We start from the raw sequence: 21,253 nt of genomic DNA, 5'->3' as shown, positions 1-21,253 counted from the left end.
GCTCAACTTTTGCTCATTGAACTTGATTTTTCATGACTAGATTATTCGTGTTCTGATACCCAATTTTCCGGGTAAAAAATTAGAAGTTTATTTCATGTTTCTACGTTTATACGTTGTCTTGTTCAATAAAGCATGTTGGGAATGTACCCAGTTCAAAAAGCACAAAGCAAGCAAGTTGCGCCACCATCAGTATTTCACTAAACAAACATTTTTCAACATTTCTGAATAAGAGAAAACTCGGGAAATAAGAAAGTGAAACGAATTACAGACGAAGGTCGAAAGCATTTAGAAACAGGTAGATTTCGAACATGTGGTCAAAGTCTATCATAGCTAAAACATCTCTCACTCTGGTTTTCCCCGGTCAAGATCGCTTACTTACACAGCATGTTTCATCAGTAGGTCAAATTTTGTTTCTAGTAGAACTTTTTAAGCACTGTATGTTACTTTTTTGAGGTTCAGTACTTTTGAGCTATAATCAACTACACTGGGTCATCGGCCACTCAAAGCACTACATCGACGAATAGAACCGGTTGTCCTCCTTTCATTTTATAATTGTACGTTATTATCAATTCAAGCGCAACAAAATTGATGGCTCGAAAGAGGCAACGGATTGTTCTAGAAAAGTCAAGCGATTATCAGTGTTCACTTTGTGGTTAGACCACCAGGACTAAGAACAAACATTTCTCATTACAGTAGGTATATGTAGGTAAAGGGACTTCTTCGTCCTGGTGATATACCTGTCTGATGTCCTAGGAAGTGTTGCTGACAAATTTATCAAAAGTATGGGTATTGTCATTGCTTTTCAAAAAAAACCTTTAAACATTGTTTTAACTCATTAAAAAATTTAGATAGTGGCAAAAGGATTTGAAAAAAAACACCTCATATTAACTGCAAAAAAAATCCTTAACTCAATACAAATTCAGTAAGTCTAGTTGAAACAACTCAGTCATCCACCATGACTAATCCTTATCAGGTAACGCAGCTTTGAGCCGGATTCACTAGGCTCGACATCACTTAATGAGCACCTCGAGCCTTGATAAAAATGCGAGCGCGCGCGTTTTAAGATTGAGGAATCGCAAAAAAAACACTGAGCGATTACCGATCCTCTGTAACGCGGCCGCTTAAGGACTTTGGACTTTTGACCGACTGAAAACAAAAAATCGCGGCAAGAAGAGTTTGTTGTGCTACAGATCCGTGTTCCGGAACAATCTTTTTATCGCCTGTGTTTATTTTGTTTTTTTTCGATTTTTAATTCATGTACGTTCGACAAATCGCCGGCCACCGTCCTTTAATTACGTAAGGACTGTTGAGTAATATTTCCAACAGATGAACAAAACACAATGTGCAGCCCTGCCATACTGTATACTGAATCAAAACACAACTGGGTATACTTTTTCAGTTTTTGCTTTTCGTCAAAGTTAAGGCGGTATGAAAACGAAGTTCATCAATGGAGCTTCCCGTCGGTTGATTGATGAACAGCAGCGTCCGACATCGGCTCGATTCGGATTCGCGTAGCAACTACATGTAGAAGGTGAAGGCACACGATTCGAGAAAGATAAAAATTAATGCCCGGTTGATTCGATTAGTGTTTCGCTTTGTGAGTCAACTGGAACCAATTGGGGAGGGTGAAGCTTTATTTATTTTCAATAGAGAGCTGATATCATGAAAAAAGTTACGGTTTCGACTTAAAAAGATTTGTGCAAAGTAGTACGATGTATCACAATGTTGGCTTGAATTTTACATTAATTTTTATTAAGAAATGGAAAAAATAAGGCGGTACTAATTATAGAAAAAAAAGTTTGACATTCCAGAAAGAAAAGTTATAAAAGAAATCATGATATTAAATCTCCTTTTCTCGTCAAAAACTAAGAATTTAGATTCAAGCTTACCTAACACGAGACCGGATGCATGGAGACATATTATTTCTGCCTTTGTTCGTAGTATGTTATGCTTATTAAAGCTGGCTTCATTAAGAATTGGAACAAACTTTTGCTTATATTGTAGCGCTCCTGATGGACGGATTTGGAAGTTCTTTGCGCCCACGTGTCGGGGGAAAAGAAGATTTTGAAGACGATTAAGAGGAATTCCAATCTGCAGAACCGTGATTTGGCCAGAAAATTCGGTTCGACCTATAGTACCGTGAGAAGAATTTGACTCCGGTAAGGTAACAAGTCGAGCATGGACCACAAAAACATAATAGCGTGGCCAAAATCCGTGCTCTACGACCAGGTGCTATGTCAAGGCTGACTTCGGGCAAATCCCAGGTCAAAAATTTTACTTGGCTACGGCTCGGGGGGATGTTCCAGTCAAATTTAAATTTGTTTGTAACAAATAACGTTTTTTCACATTTAAAGGGGGTCTAAATTAGACTTACCGGCTCGCTCTTAATCTCGGGGGCTCCTACGCTCTTTGGATGCTGGGGTTGGAGTATTGTTGAGCTGGTGGCGTTTGGGGAGCGGCGATTTGGCCACTTCGATTCGGACTACGGTCCTAACACCCGCGGGTAGTTTTCTTTTAGGGTTCGATTTATGAGCCCTGGTCACTTTAGGGTTATAGACGAATCTTTTACGGGAATATTAGAAATTTAGTCGTCCACGGGCACTTTTTTTTTGGTACGGATCTCAATATAACACCAGAGACCATTTCACACCCTACAAGGTTCGTTTTTTTTCTTGCACGGATCTCCGAAAGCACTGGAGACCGTTTTACAACCTGTAAGGTCCTTTTTGCACTTCGCTTTTCCGGCGGACAACTTTGGGTTTACGACCGACGAATCTTAGTCTTTTTTTACCTGTTTAGCTTAGACTGACACGACTGCACCTAACGACGGCTACCAAGCAAGAGAGCGTACCGACGCTTGCTGTCCTCCCTTGTACTCCCGGAGTTTTTCCTCTCTGCCGTTCGCACATTCCACGGGGAACGCAAACTCTCCCCGGTTACACCATTGCGCGCACCCGATAGTGGTTCTCAACCCTTGTTCGCCGCCCCTTATTTTCCTCCAGCCCTACACTAAGCTCTTATGACTTTATTTAAAATTAATGGGACATGATATGTTACATGTTTTTGCTGACAAATTTGCACGAAAATTTATGATTTGGCAGGGCATTTGCAGCTGTGGCAAAAAACGAATTTTTCATTACAAATAAGATAATGACGTCGAAAATATACCAAAAAGAGTGTCTCCAAAAATCAGGATGGGCTTGTGATATAGCTCAGTTGGCAAGTCTGTTGTCTCCTGCAGGGTGGCCACTCAAAATCAATTTTTGATTTCCCGTTTTTTTCCCGCATGGTCTCACGAAATTCCCGGTTTTATACAACAGAGAACCAAACAAATTTCCGAATATTCACTTTTGAAACCATATAAACGAAAATCGATTAAGCTTTCTTTTAGTGGTAAATGATCTTTAAATGGTTTTTGTTTCAGTTATGTTTATCAATTCACCTACAAAGCATTAGATTGATAAGCAGGATTTTTTTTTTAATTTTTTAAACTATGTCACTCGATTCGAAAATGTTAAACAAAAGAAAACGGGTAATATGTTAGATCACCATTTTTATCATTTTTATTTTATTTGTATGTCATATATTTTTTTCGTCCATTAAGCTTGCCTCTCTCTGAGCGTCGAAAAGCACCTTAAATTTTTTCGCTTCCAGTTCCTTAGACTTCTTTTCTGCCTCTCGCTTCCGTTTCGCTATAGTTTTTTTCAGATTTTCCTCCAATTTTTTGCTTTTAAGGACTCGACATATCTCAAGTGAGAATTGCGGGCATACTGAATTAACGATTTCGTTACCGTTATAGCTGAAACTTTAACTCCTAGCTGTAACTGCAATGTTGATTCCGTCGTATACGATACGTTGGGCTGTCAGAATCTCCTAACTTTGGTTTTCAACTAAGCATTTCGCGTTAACGGAAAATCTTTTTTCTATCGTCGCGTTGCCATGAGAGAAAGTTAGAATTTTCTTCAATAAGGTCGTCAAATTGAAGAATTCCTTTTTTTATTCGCCAATAAGTTTCATCCAAAAAATGTCCAATCGTTGTGTTTTTCTTCGATATCCCGAAATGATGTTTTTATTGAAGGTATTGCATATAATTGTCCGAATTCGTCCTTAATTTTATCGCCACAAGCTCTACTTAAGTGTTGCTTGTCAACAAGTACTTCTAGACACAGGTCTCAAAGTTTGTTGGCAATATCTGGATACTGTGCAATCACATCGGGATTATGCACGATAAATACCGAGTGATGAGATAACACAAGGGAGATCGCATAGCCATTTTATTCAAAAATCCAGAGTAAAACGAACGACAGCTATTTCTGAATACAAGGATATCCTTGTCGGAAACATGACCAGACTCTTTTGCTTTCTTAATTGCCGATTTAGTTGAGAATTCAATTTCTACGCTACCAGGAGGTAGAAGATTTATTTTTGAGAGTTCAATTCCGATAAGTGGCGTAGAGGATAGCCTTCCAGTCATCTAAGCCAACGGTCATGAGATCAAATCCCGGTCACGGCATACATAGTACACTTTCTGTGGGTTGGTGGTTTTAGCATTTGTAAGATGCTAGCCAGTATATCCTCGAAAGATGTACGCTTAGAGTTAAGTGAAATGAGTCCCTTCGAGGAAACATTAAGTTTCATTGAGATCCTGTATGTGTTTGTGTTCGTTTTTAAGTGTTTTGGTTTTACGTTTAGTCGTTCAGGCTTTACAACTTTCTCCATCAATGCTCTTACAAGCCCGGTTAAATCATCGAAGAGAAATGGAACCATCACTGCTTCTGTCTTATACTCGCGTAAAAAGAACTCAACAGTTGAAGCGGCCGTAACAAAACAAAAACTCCATTTTTGGTCCCAGCAAAAAATCACCTACAGCTTTAGCAACAATGTCGAATACCTTTGACCGGGAAACCGATGGAATACTCCGCTTAAAATTTGAATGGTTTTCCTTAATCTTTTTATCTTCTTGTTTTTTTTTACCTCGTCGACAAACCGTTTGAGGTACGATAGCATTTTGTCAAGCACGTTCATTTTCCACCCACCGAACGTCACAAAATTTAACGGAAATATAGTTGAACTCGTTACTGCAGTATTATCTGCCCTTCTAAGTGGAATATTTTTGACCATGTTATACAACGCCCTCAAAAATTCATCCAAATTCCATTCACTTTTCTTCAGTTCCTCCTTGAACGAGTTATGTACAGTGTGAAGTCTAATCGTGAGAATCTCGTACGCCGGATTCGAAACAAGTTCTTAAACCTTGCTAGTTACTTCCTTGAGCATTCTCTAATTTACTGCTGGCCTCTCCATGGAACACTTTACTCCATGGAACACTGGATCACTTGTTTCAGCAGATCATGATTTTTCGAAAATCATAATTTCATGCCATTCAGACATTCGAGCGCGTCGTCGATAAAAATGTAGAACCAACCTATATGTATCTTGCTTCAAATAGGTTTGTGTTTTGATTCCAGAAGCGCACACCAACATCCATTTGTTGCTTCTGCACAATCTTATTTAACGTTTCGTCAAATCCTAATATTAACTCGCTGCAATTTTGAAGTAAATTGAAAACTCCATTAAAAAAATAGGGAGCAATACCGTGTGTAATAAAATAGCTTATTTTTGTTCTTCCCATTTCTATTCGATTAAGACAGCCAAACTCATCGAAACCGATTCAGCTTGGCAAGAGGATTAGTTTCGACCTGGTAGAAGTCAATTGGGAAGAGATCACCAGTCAATCTATTTCCACTTGTTTCGACTTTCAACTAAACTTCATTGTACAGACTTTCACTGAGCCAAAAATTCCCGACTTTTTGAAAAAATTCCCGGCTTTTTCCCGCTTTTTTCCCGTTGGATTTCAATTCCCGTTTTTCCCGAATGGGTGGCCACCCTGCTCCTGAGCCGATGTCCGCGACTTCGAGCCCAAGAATAAGCATCGAACACAGTTGTACCGGATAAGTTTTTCAATAACGATCCGCCAACTACAACGTTGATAAAGTCGCGAATGCCATAAAGATGGTAAAACGACTATAAGAGAAACAAAAAAAATCAACAACAAAATCAGGGACGCCAGCGATTTTTCGTTTTGATAACAAAAAATAATGCAAAAAGCAAATAAACTGGAATAAGTAGCACAAAAGCTTGTATGCAACCAAATTGCAAACTATATCGTTGCACAAAACCTATAAATCAAGTAATTTTTTATCGAAAAATTCAATCAAATCAAGAAAACAAATGGTGAAATAAATTCCATCTTCTTGAATTTGTGTTTTGGTGTTGTAATCTTTCATATATTGGTGTTTTTTATCGAAATTTACATAAATTACTTCAAACTTTATTTATTTCTCTTATTTCCTTCGGGGGTTTTGGAAATTTCGAAGGCGGGGGGAGGGGGGGTTGTGACAAAAGAAAAAAAATTAAAAACGTCTGATTTTAAAAACTTAAAAACGTCTCACACTGCCAAAATATTAACTTTTAATAAAATACTTTAAGGAACATCTATGTAAAGCATCCTAGATTGAAATTAAATGTTCAAGACAACTCCGGTTCGAAAAAAATTGCCTGGATTTATTGATATAATTTAAAAAATTGAACAAAATTATCAAATTCGGTTTAAAATTTTTGTCAAAAAACGGCTCTTTGTTAAAGTTTCTTTCATAAAAATGAATCAATTTTTTTTTTTCGGATACCTTAAACAAAAACACTGCTGATTGAATAAGAAAGTATAAAAATAAATTTTCGTCACCCTTTAACATTTTGGATTATTGTCTGCAATTCGCTCCCTCGAATTTGTCTGGATTTTGCCCGGTATCGGCAGTAAATTTTTTTAAATCAATCCCCATTTTTGACAGAATTTTCACTAGTTTTGACCGGAATTCTGGCCCGGTTACGTGCGAAAATCATTCTGGAATGCTTAATCTGTATTTATATCGAACATTGAATCTTTTGACGCCGAAAACTGAAACTTTTTTGGGAAACTTGATAACATAAAAGATTTTAAAAAGCGAATAATACACTGTTTGTTTACTTATTAACGAAAATAAGTGTTTTTGAGGTATATCTAAATGCGTGACTATCGAAACTACTCCTACATTTAGAAATTAATTTAAGTTTTTGCAATTCGTGAAAAATTGATGATTTTCCCGATAATGTGTCGAAATTCCCGATTTGTTCCCGGTTCCCCGATGACGCGATGAAATTCCAAAGTTTTTCCCGATATTTTTGGTTTTCGCGGTTCGCTAGCAACCCTGAAAAATGAATTTCGCCGTTCATTCGATCTCATGACTATCTTGTTAAGTTTTGGCCAGAGTTGGCAAGCTTTAAATCTGATTTATATGTACAAAAATAATAAAAAATCTGAAAAAACTCGAATTCAAACTTACAAATAATTCTTCAAGATTCGGAAATCACAACTAGAGTGTTACTTATACGAATAATTAAAAATACACTCAACTAAATGGAGGGCTTGTGATATAGCTCAATTGGCCAGTCAGTTGCTTCTTGCGCCGATGTCCATGAGTTCGAGCCCAAGAGTAAACATCGATCACAGTTGTACCGGCGGATAAGTTGTTCAATGACTGTCCGTCAACTGCATCGTTGATTTTTTTTTTGTTTCGATTATAGTCTTTTTACCATCTTAATGGCATTCGCTACTTTATCAACGTTGCAGTTGGCGGATCGTTTTTGAAAAACTATCCGGTACAACTGTGTTCGATGTTTACTCTTGGGCTCGAACTCGCGGACATCGGCTCAGGAGACAACAGACTTGCCAACTGAGCTATATCACAAGCCCTGAATGCATCGTTGATATAAGTCGCGAATGACATGGAGATGTTAAAACGACTATATATTGAAACGAAAAAAAACAAGTCAAAAGATTTTCACACATCAACTTTAGAAATTCTACCTAAGTGGTATTTGAATAAAACTAACTGACCCTGTAAACTTCGTTTCACATTTTACTTAATAAATCGTTGAAAAATGATTAACTTCATCTTCAAGTCGTCCTTAACTTCTTCGTGCTCGTGAATCAATTTTCATGGAAATCGTCATAAACTGTTCGAGTTGTGTCCCATTTCTAGTTGATTTTGTATGGAAGACCCCCTTTCATAAAAAGTGAGATTCTTGAGGTTATCATACAAACCATCTATGGCCCGAAAAACCCTCGGATATCAAATTTAATTTTATCCGACCGGCCGTTTATAAGTGATGATGTTTAAAAAAAAACGCATTAATTTTTATATTAAGATTAAAATTAAAATCCATAAGATCTGTAAGAAAAATCTAAAACAATGACGAAATTTGTTTAAAAATCTGTGAAAATGGGTATTGATTTCGACAACATCGTTCAATATTTCAGTGATTTCCCAAAAATATATTTTTCTCACTTTTATTTATTACTGTGGTATAGCTCCAAAAGATTGATGAAAACAAGCCTACCATCGCACAGTGGGGATTTTCGAGCCTTAAAAGGTACCCAATTCAGGCAAGAACGTCTCGCTTGAAAAAACAACCATTCTTTATGGAAAAAACACGAGTAATTGAATGGTCTACACCGCTTTCTAATTAATTGACTGTAAACGTCTCATTTTGCCTATTTTTTTGGGTGTAAAGTTATAATTCCAATCTACCTTGCAACAAAAAAATCATATAAACCATACTCATTTACGTAAAAATGACGGCAGAATCGATTGGTTTACTCCAATGTTTGTTTTAACTACGACAAGTAATTTATTTAAAAAAGCTAGGGGAAGTTGGGGAAATTTAGCCGATTCTATTCATTCTAGTTCAAAAAAGCGACACGATAAGCTAGAGGATGAATAAATCTACCAAAAATGATCATTCATGATGAAAAATTGTTGGATTACACTTTGTTTGACTGCATTTCTTTGAAACATTTCTTAAGTTTAAGGGGAAAAGTTTACATGACTTTTTTTGTTGCGAGGTAGATTGCTACAATCGGAATTATACCTTTACACCCCGAAAAATAGGGGAAATCGGGCAAAATGAGGCATTCCAGTCCAGGCAGACAGTTTTTTAATCAGAACGGTGTAGACCATTCGATTTTTCGTATTTTTTTTTTGCATAAGAAAATATAGTTTTCCAGAATTTAGTGTAGTTTATTCGATCGTCACAGAAATAGTTACCTTTTTCGATCAAAAATCCTCACTGCGCATCGGTTTGAGCAAAAAAAAAATTATAAGAAAAAGGTTTATACACTTTTGTGATCCGAGGAAAGGCCTTCAAAATCAATTACAAATTTAAGATTATTCAAAAATGACAAAGCTTTTGTGATGTACCTGGTCGATTTCAGCTGGTATTTAAAAAATACGATGTTGAATTTCTGTTCTTTCAAAAACGAGCTTTTTCAGTTTTGTTTTTGTTGAAAAAATTCGGGCGAAATACAGATCTAACGATCAAAACCTAACAACTTTAAGTTTTAATTTTGATTCGAATTTAAACTGATAAATACTGATTGATATTCTAATTTAATTGTTTTTCTCTGTAATTTTGAGAACAGAATCTATTGCTCCTATTATTTTAAAATTTTGATTTGATTCTCGTGTTGAATACTGAGTGAGCCTGAGCCTGAGTTCTAAGAGCTTGACTTTGGACTTGGCATGTTAATCTAAACTCTGAGTCTGAATTTGCAATCCAACCTGAAAATTTGAAAACCGTAAATCAAATTTTAAATTTGAAGTTCTAACACAAATTTTGAATTATTTATTTATTAATTATTATTATTATTAATTTATTCTAAGGCTTGAATTTGTTTTTCAAATAAGCTTTTTTATTGTGATAATATCTTAATGTGATTCTTACATTTAAACGATCTGTATTTTTCAAATCTTTAATCAATAAAGAATGCGATTACCAGTAAAAGCGCAAAATGTTAAATAGAATCCCACAAGCATCTCGTTCTACCTTTTGGGCATTTTATGAATGAACCATGTAACAACTCAATTTGAATTTATCCGTTTCTTCGCATTTTTCCTCGCAGAATTTAATGTATTCCCGGCTCTAAAAGGTTAAAAATTGAATTTATTTGTGAAAAACCTTTTTTTTTGAACATACGAAAAACAAGTTCTTCGCGCTTTTAACGCTTATAAAAAATTTGTAAAATAACAAAAGAAAATCTCAATATATTATGGAACTCGAACACTTCAGAGCACTAAAAGGTATGTTCTCAGCCAAAAATTTGAATTTTCAAGAAATTATCGACTTTTGTCCACATTTTCCCCATGAAATTTAGATCCCAATTTTATTTCGCTTTTGAGAAAAAAAAATGATAATATGAATAAATTTTAGAAATTAATTGGTTTATATAGGGAAAAAATCCATAAAGAATTTTCCTGGTTTTCCCGGTCCCATTTTCAATTCCCGGTTTTTTCCCGGTTCGCTGGCCACCCTGTGAAATGTATAACCTGATAAAATATTTAACTATTCCAAAATGTTCCATATTTTATGGTGAGTGAAAGTTCAAAGGAAAACGAAACTTTCCATGGGTTCCGAGAAGTATCGTTGTCGGATTTTGGATTGTGTTCACGCTTCAATTACATCTATCGTATGTGGTTCATTCGAGTCAATGAAAAATGCATTTCGCTTTGGAAATGTATATTTTGTTGGTGGAAAAGTAAATTTCCTTTTTTGAATGCTGGAACATGTCAATGAAAAAGAACGAACCATAGGAAAGGAACTATCACTCCGAAATTCCTTTTAAAATAATTTCTGAAACTTTTCTGATTTGTTAATCTTACCAGAAAAACAATTCCAGAAACCGACAGCTACCGAAAGTTCCTCAAATAGTTAGCAACTTTTTGTTGGGTACACACAAATGGTTTTCTTTTATTGACAGCAACCGACCGGCGACTACAACGGTATGATATCATCGGTAGAGTTATTAATGACGCGACGATTACCGTTTGTTTTGGATTTTCGTTTCTTTTCCAAACTGATTCTCGAAGCTGCTCAACAAAAACCGAGTCGCTTCTGCTTCTGATCGACTCGTGGCATTCCTCGAACAACCCCTTCGCTAGAGCTTGGTGTTTGCATGGTCGCTTACTCACACAACACATCCAATTCCAATTCTGAATTCGAAATAACAACAACGAACGAAACTAAACGAAAAATTAAAAAAAAACCTTCTGGAATGTTTGGTTTTACTTTTTCCATTCGTTGATTGTGGTGCGTGTTTCGGTGTTTTTCCACCCATTTTTCGTTGGTTGAAAACAGTGAGGAAATTGTGCGACTGCCAGGTTCGAGTCACCTATTAGGGGGTCGAAAACTTGCTTACCCAGCTAACATGAAATCGCAATAGAAATGATAATCCAAATCGACTATTGAGACATTTTCATTAACGACCGTAAACACGTTGGTATTGAGTGATTTTCTATCATTCATTTACGACAAGCTTTGCCCAAAAATCGTTGAATCGGATAGCAGTTGAGTCAACTCGTAAATATGCCTCCAAAAAGTTGAGAATATGCTAATTTGGCATAAAGGGCGAAAACGAAATTATTACGACATCGAAAATGTCATGCCAATTTATTATATTGTTTAGAATCAAACCAAAAATTTCAGGGTAGTTTTATACATAGATTTACTTCAAAAATCAAAGAAAAAATTAGTCGATGGAGCCTTGAGTGCAAAATTGAACTCATTTTCGCTCGATGTCCTCCTTAAAAGTCTTTACAGTGTCATCCGGTACCAGTTTTTCAGTTTTTTTTTTCATTTTCTTAACAAGTTTTTCTCGTCTTTGAATGTCTTCTTGCTCTTCCAAAGTTCCCGCTATATTATTGCCCAGTACTGCTCCTACCGGCACAATTCCGGACGGTTTGACAGGTTCATGTCCTCTGGAACAAAATGTACAGAATTGGCCACATACCACTCCCCTTTAGAATAGTGGCGTGATGCCAAATCTGGCCAAAATAGCGGAGCTTCGTCGTGCTGCTGCAAGAACGGAGAAAGGCGCTTCTCGAGGCACTCAGATTTGTAGATCTCGCCATTTACTTTGCCCTTTGTCACGAAAGGCTCACTCCTCAGTCCGCAAGACGAGATATTTGGAGGCGAACTTCGACATTTTTTTTTATTTGTCGTCCACATCGAACTTGCTCTTGCCGGTAAAAAAAACTCCAACCCCGGAATTTGCTTAAAATCGGCTTTTATACACGTTTCGTCGTCCATCACACAGCAGCCATATTTTGTCGACATCTTCTCGTAGAGCTTCCGTGCCCGAGTTTTAGCCGTCGATTGTTGCCGCTCATCGCGGTTTGCGTATGTATATAGTCTAGCTCTTTTCATTGCGTTCTGGACGTAGCTCTGCGACATGTCGATCTTTTTAGCCAAATCACGGCTTGAGACGTTGGGATTTGCTTTAATCATCAGCTTCACATTTCCCTCCGTCTTTTTGTTCTCCGGTCCCGGTTTTCTTCTAGCTCCTTTGCCGTGGTCCAACGTCAACCGCTCCTGGAACCGCTTCAACACTCTGGAGACGGTTGAATGGTGAATGTTCAACATTTTTCCCAACTGCCAGTGCAACAGGTCAGGAAATTCCAGGTGTTTGGAAAGAATTTGTTCTCTCGACTCGCGATGGTTCACCTTCATTTTCGTTGAATCGGAAAACACGGCTTCGAGCTTGACAGCATGTAAACAATACACATCAATGACAAAGTGGGCAAAATTTGGTTGATTTTTATCCAATGGCGAAAAAGTTATGCCCTGTTGAATGTGTCGCAATAATTTCGTGTTCGTTCTTTGTTTTGTAAATCAAATCAATGTTTTTACAATATTCAGCTCCAACAATTCATTCTTACGTTTTTCAAAGTCTAATAAAAATATGCTTCAGAAAAAAGATGCTTAGGAAAAATTTCACTCAGTGCCTAAGAAAGTTGAAGTTAGAAGCCAGATGTTGTGCATAAGGAGATATATGTTTTAAAGTTTTGTTTGAGATCATGACCCCGAAAATGTAAAAAGGAGTATAAAACCGTACTTTTCAACGAATGAACCGTCAATATTATTTCAGTCACGGTAAATTTTTTTTTGAAGAGTGGATTGGAAAGTTCACGTAATTTGACACATTTTGGCATCTTTAGATTTTTTATGAATTTTTGTCAATTAGTAAATTCAACTTTCTACTTTATTTTGAGTTGATTAGAGCAATATTTTCGCAATCAATTTATGTTCACCAGAAAGGCAATTTTATAGTGGTGAAGTGAAGTACACCAAGGTTTTTTTTACACTGATATACGTACCGCGTAAAAAACCGCGCAAAAAAACCGTGTTAATTTCCGAAAAAAGAGTATTCAAATTCTGCAGCTCTGAGACTTGAAACAATAAGACATGTAACTTGACACTTAAGACCTGAGACTTAAGACATGGCACCTGAGAACTTAGACCTAAGACATGAGATATGAGGCATGAGACTTCAGACCTGAGACCTGATACATGAAAAATGAGACCTGAAACCAGAGATTAGAGACATGAAACATAAGACATGTGACCTGAGGCATGAGGCATAAGACCTGAGTCCTGAGACATGGACATGAGGCATAAGACATGAGACCTGAGCCCTGAGACCTTAGCCTTGAGACCTGAGATCTAAGACCTGAGACTTAAGACATGGCACCTGAGACCTGAGTCATGAGATATGAGACATGAGTCCTCAGACCTGAGACATGGCACCTGAGACCTGAAACATGAGACCTGACACATGAAACCTGAGACATGAGACATGAGACCTCAGACCTGAGACCTGACACATGAGACACGGTCCATATCTCAGGTCTCATGTCTCAGCTCTTAGGTCTCAGGTCTCTTGTCTCAGGTTTCATGTCTCATGTATCACGTTCTTAGTCTCAGAGCTAAGATTTTCCCAACTTCAAAAATTTCTAAGTGTTTCCCGTTCAAAAGGGCTTCTGTCAAAAACCGTGTTAATTCGCAAAATCCGTGTAAAAAACCGTGTTAATTCCCGAAAACCATGTAAAAAAGCCGTGTAAAAAAATCCACGTAAAAAAACCTTGGTATAATTACATTAGCGCTGCAGTGTTTTACAAAACTATGATATAGATATATAAGTTACAATATAGCACTCAAAGTAAATTTTTAAAAAAATTACCTAAATGCTTGTATGTTTTTTCTTTCCCTTTCCCCCATTTTTGAGCATTTCGTTGCTGATCTATCTTTTTTCCGAAGCATGTTTTTTGATGTTTTCTGAGACTTTTCATGAACCATGAAATGAATAATTGTAGCTGAATGTTGTCTGAGAATCGTATTTGAGTTACGTTACAAGGTTAACTTTTTTCACGTTAAAAGGTTTACAAACTAAAAATTTTGTATAAATTGCTTGAGAAACAAAAAAGATATTCAGATTTGCTAATACTTTTCTGCTATATCAATCAAACGGTAACGTTTTGCTCCAAACAGTCAGCGTATTGTTTTATTTTATTTACTCCTTGCTCATTATTGTCTGCGAGCGGCTTATTCAACGTTCAAATGATAACAACTGTATGAACATGATTTTTTTTTCGCAAGTAACTCATTCGATGGCCTAGGTACTTTTGCAAGGCCTCGCAAAGAGGATGAATGAGTGGATCTTTCTAGAAGGTACTAACGGGTTAATGATGGTGGAACATTTAAAAACAAACTTACGGTTCTCGCAGCATCGGTGCAATTTTGTTGAAGCATTCCATGAACTGGCCATCCTTGCAGAATAGCTGTGGAATCGCTGGTTGACTGCTGACGTTCAGTATCCGAAACAGGATGCACAAAATGACGGCTATCACAGCCAGGAATGCCGGTGACATGTTTATTTATTTTGGGGTTTCCTGTTGCCCTCTGTACGTTTTAAGCAGCTGTCGTTAAGAAAGGCTTCCGAGATTTGGATCTCTTTAATTTGAATGGACACTTATCACGAGGAACTCTGCGGAACGCCCGGGAATTACACGCGAAACCTAACACGATTCTATCGTCCCGTTGTTTAACTCATAATTTTTGACTGATGATTTACTTTCTTCATGGCTGCTTGCTACATATGCGACACACTTCTTCGGCGGCCTAGCTTACTTGGATATCTGCTGCCGGGTTGTTTAGAGATAAGACAGCAACTGTAATAAAACTGTGACGTTTATGGCCAAACGACATTGAATATTTTTGCAAGAAAAAACAATGAACACAACTAGCGAAAGCGAATGGAAAATCGACGCCCTCCGGCAAATTTCACGGGAACCGAAATTATCGATGCGGTAAACTCAACTGAAACTGCAAATTATTTGCAGAAAACATGGCACGACTCCTCTAGTTGATTCACACACTAATTGCTGTAGCACATCATATTGGTAAACACAATCAATTTATCAAACCCACTACATTCGTCTGAATGATGACCCTCATCCATCCACCCACATCCGAAGCTTACTCTGGCTTTACCTTTCTTCTTCGACCCGCTTCAAGGAAGTACTACACCTAGTAGAAAGTCCCCGTCAGGTATGGCCACTTTCGATCGCGAAAAAACTCCGTGCGACACTCGCGAAACGCATCACTGAACTGGATGACAGAGGCACCGTATGTCAAGCCTAGACCATTCCATTCATGCGGATTACGACGAGGCGGCGGCGTTCGATCGAACGATGACGACGTAGCGGGGCCCTTCCACTTTTTCACGGTTCCCGGACACCCAAGACTCAATGGGGACATAAAATTTACCATTAGGTAAAAGAAGTGGAAGTTTTTTTAAAACAATTTCACGTAGATTAATTTGGAAAGTAAATGAAATATTGCGTTTTTCTTTCTTTTGAGGAAATACAGTAAATGCACAGAGGACATTTTTCGAAACTTGAGTGTAAATTTGGAAAAAATGAAAATAAACAAACGCAATGATGGGAAGGGGGGTTGTTTATATTTTGTTTTTGTTTTATTCCTGAGCTGTCAATTTGACAGTTCCTCCGAATTTCGCCCTGGCTGACAGCGTCCGTCAAAAAAGGCAAGTGGGTACATTTTCGCTTTGCAGCCAGCACACAAACCCTTATTCTCTTTTATTTTGCTTGAAGCTGCCGAAGCTTGAAAGGGAAATTGTAGATAAAAGCTTATAACAAACTTGAGCTCTGCAAGCTTTATTGCGCGCAACCGGAACCGGTCTAAAGCTTTAGAAAAACTAGACTAAAATTTCCCCGATAATTACCGGTATCTGATTTCAGAATATAGAAACCAAACTTCAGAATTAGTTTTTTTATTACATAAGGCTGGAACAAATATCAATTTCTTCTTATGTCACCCCTCCCCTTCGAAATTTCCAAAATCCCGAAGGAGGGAATAAATAAAGTTTGAAATATTTTAGGTAAATTTTAAATAAAAATTCAAATATCCGAAAGATTACAAGACCAAGAACCAAATTTTGGAAGATGGAAGTAAATTCACATTTTGTATTCTTGATTTTATTGAATTTTGCGATAAAAAATACAGGTTTTATAAGTTTTATGCAATAATATTGTTACGCCCCTGAGTAGGCGTCGATAAAAAGGGTATTGACAACAGGCATTCCCGCGTCACAATACTCTGACATGTGGAAGCAGTAATTGAAGATATTTGTCAGCTTTCGAGTAAATAACAACAAAGTCAGAATAGAATCAAAAACGTGTCTAGCTAGAAGCAGGTGATAGAGGTGGATCATAAAGAAATAGTTTCACAGGGCCTAACTTAAAGCGATAAGGATTCGCTGGTGAAATATACAACGTATATACGCTAAGGCAAGTACGAAGGATTAGTTTAGATTAGAAAATAGTCCCCAACATTTATTTCCGACTTGTTAATTTGAGCACGGTCTAACCTAACCTCATTTATTATAGCTCGTATCGCTCGTTAGGATAAGATCAAAAATCCACACTATTAAGTTGCAACAGAATAAGCCTTGTAAGTATCCGCTGAAAGTAGTTAACTAAGAAATTGAACTAAAACCATCTATAACTTCAGCATACTCAGATTAGACCATCCGATCATAGACCTTGATTAACTGTCATGATCTAAACCTTAGCTGAAAATCTTATTATCTTGGGAAAGCACTAAAATGTAAGGTAACAATGAATTATTTCTTTAACATATGACTAATTGTTTCAATAAACTTTTAGCTTTGAAGCTGGTTAAAAACAGACTATCAAAAAGTGTTTCGCTCCCCACAATAAATATAGTATGCAATTTGGTTGCATACAAGCTTTCGTGCAATTTATTCCAATTTATTTGTTTTTTGCATTATTTTTATTGTCCCCCCTTTCGTTATATTCCAACTCCGAGTGACAAAAGAAGGATTTGAAATTTGTTCCGGCCTAATTCAAATATCTAATTTCAGATTTAAAATTTCAGTATAATTCAAATACAAAAATCAAAATTCGTAATTTGAGATGAGAAATTTAACAAAATTTAAGAAACTGATATCCGATTCGGGTTTCAGACACAAATTCAGTTACAGAAAAATATTCGATTTTAAATTCGAGAGTTCAGATTTAACGATTCGGATTTCGAATTTAAGAAATCAAAATTCCAATGCAGTTCTCAGATTCAGATATCATATTCAGATCTCAGAATCCAGATTTCCTGTTTCAGATTTCAGAATTCGGATTTCGAATTTAGAATTCAAATAACAGATTTTTAAATTCTGAATTCAAAATAAAAATTACAGATTCAGATTTCAGAATCAGATTTCAGATTTAGATTTCAGATTCAGAAAAAGGTTTTCAAATTTCAGATCATAGAATTTAGATTTGAGATTCAGATTTCAGATTCAGATTTCAGATTCAGATTTCAGATTCAGATTTCAGATTCAGATTTCAGATTCAGATTTCAGATTCAGATTTCAGATTCAGATTTCAGATTCAGATTTCAGATTCAGATTTCAGATTCAGATTTCAGATTCAGATTTCAGATTCAGATTTCAGATTCAGATTTCAGATTCAGATTTCAGATTCAGATTTCAGATTCAGATTTCAGATTCAGATTTCAGATTCAGATTTCAGATTCAGATTTCAGATTCAGATTTCAGATTCAGATTTCAGATTCAGATTTCAGATTCAGATTTCAGATTCAGATTTCAGATTCAGATTTCAGATTCAGATTCAGATTTCAGATTCAGATTTCAGATTCAGATTTCTGATTCAGATTTCAGATTCAGATTTCAGATTCGGATTTCAGATTCGGATTTCAGATTCGGATTTCAGATTCGGATTTCAGATTCAGATTTCAGATTTCAGATTCAGATTCAGATCTCAGATTCAGATCTCAGATTCAGATTTCAGATTCAGATTTCAGATTCAGATTTCAGATTTAGATTTCAGATTTAGATTTCAGATTCAGATTTCAGATTTAGATTTCAGATTCAGATTTCAGATTCAGATTTCAGATTCAGATTTCAGATTCAGATTTCAGATTCAGATTTCAGATTCAGATTTCAGATTCAGATTTCAGATTCAGATTTCAGATTTCAGATTCAGATTTCAGATTCAGATTTCAGATTTCAGATTTCAGATTCAGATTTCAGATTCAGATTTCAGATTCAGATTTCAGATTCAGATTTCAGATTCAGATTTCAGATTCAGATTTCAGATTCAGATTTCAGATTTCAGATTCAGATTTCAGATTCAGATTTCAGATTCAGATTTCAGATTCAGATTTCAGATTCAGATTTCAGATTCAGATTTCAGATTCAGATTTCAGATTCAGATTTCAGATTCAGATTTCAGATTCAGATTTCAGATTCAGATTTCAGATTCAGATTTCAGATTCAGGTTTCAGATTCAGATTTCAGATTAAGATTTCAGATTAAGATTTTTTGCTAATTTTTATTAAGTGTACTAAAAGTCCTTTAAACGAAAAAAGGTACAATCTATTGACCAACTTATTCAATCATCTTAAAAGACATGTAGTTTAAATACTATAATTATTAAAGTGGCTGGATTAGTCGAGAGGCTGAGGAGTTTCATTGAAATCTGGAGAGTAACGGTTCAAATCTCTAAGCGTAAGTAGCTTTTGTTATCAACACTATACAATTAAAATCAATGAGATAGACCATGATTGACTGGAAATCTAGCAATCTGTCATCTGGTTTTCAGAGCAATCTGTCAATTTTTTTACGGTACGTAGAAGTTTTATGACATTCTCTTAGAGGTTGAGCAGCATTCTCTTCAGCCACTTAAACGAACTTCGAAGTAAATAGCTTTAAGAAATTAAATTTTGGGCTAAGAGAATGCTATCTTTAGACAGAAACGGTTACGCTTCCATGAACCGTTTTTAAGGGAATTCTGGTTGCTTGGGTTATTAGCGTGTTTCACAGCAGAAAAATCACGTGAGTCGAAACGTAAAAAGAACCACGAGGATCACTCGAGGTGCATAGAAGTTTCAAATTGGTGTCACATAGAACGAAAATGTTTTCAGCTGGTTCAATGGAAAGCACGTCTAAATTTAATGTGAAAATATTGATTTTGAATATCTAAAGTGTGTTTTGAAAAGTGAGACCTGATTACAAGGGGCAAGCTTGTTTTCAATTCCATCGGGTACCCTTTAATCAGCCAAATGTGAACTTTGAATGTTTCAGTTGAAGTAGACGTGTGACTTTCGGTTAGTTATAGGTCGGATTCGCTTGGGTACTTGTTTTAAAAAGGTCGTAAGAAAATACATTCAACATGTACACAGATAACCGATGTCTTTTTCATTCCCCTCCTAGAAAATTATAGAGCTCGAAGGCTCCGCTCGAAGTGAACAAAAACATTGCTCGTTACACATCGGTTAAAGTCACTTATTACGAGATGACTTAGTCTAAGTACAGAAGTAAGCCTCTCATAAACACCTGACTTGCGCTCGCCGCAGCAAACGAGAGTGGAGTGAAGAAATGCCTCCGGAACCATAATGAAGCGCGGTGCGGAGCAAAAAACCGAAGGACTTTAGTAGAAAGAAGGTGGCTTACCGCACTTCTGGACTCCGGCGATGCGCTTGGATGCGTTTTGTTCTGAGGGTTTCTTGCGTTTTTTTATGCATCACTATTATTGTTATTATTCTCATTAAATAGGGACGCTCTTTTTTCGTCTCAAAAACAGGGAACTTGCATTTCTAGTTAGAGTAGGTAACCCCATCGATATCGGAAGGAGCAGAAAAAAAACATTACGCTCTCATCTGAAGCGAAGTGGTTTTCTTTTTGCTTATCGGAGTGAAAAGATCGGACCTGTCGAAGTAGGCTTTATAAACACAATATGGACTCTGATGAGCTTCAACTGAGCTGAGTCTGAGCATTTTCCGTCAATCTGTCGTTTGGATTAATTTGCCGCATCGGTGTAAACATTCATTAGGATTGGTGTTGTTGTTCTTTCGCATGGCGTGGAATGGATCTCGCGATTGGCATCTACAAATTATGATCATCGTACCGAAACCGTGCGGCAGGTGGTGAGGATCCAGGCAATTTTCAAACTGTAAGTTGAGTTGAGGTTAGTCTTCGATTCGTTTTGAATTTTTCATTTGAATATTTCATTTGAATCTTTCATTTTTCAGAAACAGTCTGCCGGAGAATTAAGAATTTTGAATCTTGAACGAGTCGATTCATTCTAATGGCTAAACATTTAGGACAAAATATCTCGAAAAGCCAGGAACTTCGCCTGAAGTCATTGAAATCTATCCAGATTCCAAAAAGTTTCTCACACTAAAAATGAATCATATAACGGATCCTCTACGCATCTGGCCTATAAAACTTTTTTTTTTCTCCTTCTTTCCAGCGATAAAGTAAACAATCTCCTGCACCCCAAACCTCATTAACGGGGCCATGTCCGATTGCAATGTTCCGCCGCAATCGTTCATTTTGGGCAAAATCGATTTTATTCAGTCCGAGGCGATGGGAATCGTTGGACCGGGAGCAAATCTATCGACATTTATTGAAAGGAATAAAATTCCGAAAATTGAAGATTCGAGATTCAAGATATAGATTCAAGATTTAGTTTGAACATTTAGATAGAAGATTTAGATTCAAGATTCAGATTCAAGATTCAGATTCAGATTCAAGATTCAGATTCAAGATCCAGATTCAAGATTCAGATTCAAGATTCAGATTCAAGATTCAGATTCAAGATTCAGATTCAAGATTCAGATTCAAGATTCAGATTCAAGATTCAGATTCAAGATTCAGATTCAAGATTCAGATTCAAGATTCAGATTCAAGATTCAGATTCAAGATTCAGATTCAAGATTCAGATTCAAGATTCAGATTCAAGATTCAGATTCAAGATTCAGATTC

General features: G+C 36.6%; 1 protein-coding gene across 1 annotated transcript in view; it reads right to left on the bottom strand.

Moving 5' to 3' along the window:
* The window catches only part of LOC129760913 (abhydrolase domain-containing protein 2-like), a gene marked incomplete at its 3' end in the record, with an annotated part of 45,499 nt that extends 29,738 nt beyond the window's left edge, over positions 1-15,761 (bottom strand). Inside the window, exons 1-2 of the mRNA XM_055758594.1 lie at positions 15,421-15,761; positions 14,644-15,098 (exon numbers count right to left, since the gene is read on the bottom strand). Coding sequence (XP_055614569.1) covers positions 14,644-14,798 — 155 coding nt within the window. The remainder of the gene's footprint in view (positions 1-14,643; positions 15,099-15,420) is intronic.
* Positions 15,762-21,253: the final 5,492 nt, after the last annotated feature.

This window comes from Uranotaenia lowii, unplaced genomic scaffold (genome assembly GCF_029784155.1).
Source record: "Uranotaenia lowii strain MFRU-FL unplaced genomic scaffold, ASM2978415v1 HiC_scaffold_83, whole genome shotgun sequence".
Lineage (NCBI taxonomy): Eukaryota > Metazoa > Arthropoda > Insecta > Diptera > Culicidae > Uranotaenia > Uranotaenia lowii.
Note: the sequence above shows the minus strand (reverse complement) of the source record. Positions and strands in the feature narration are given on the sequence as shown.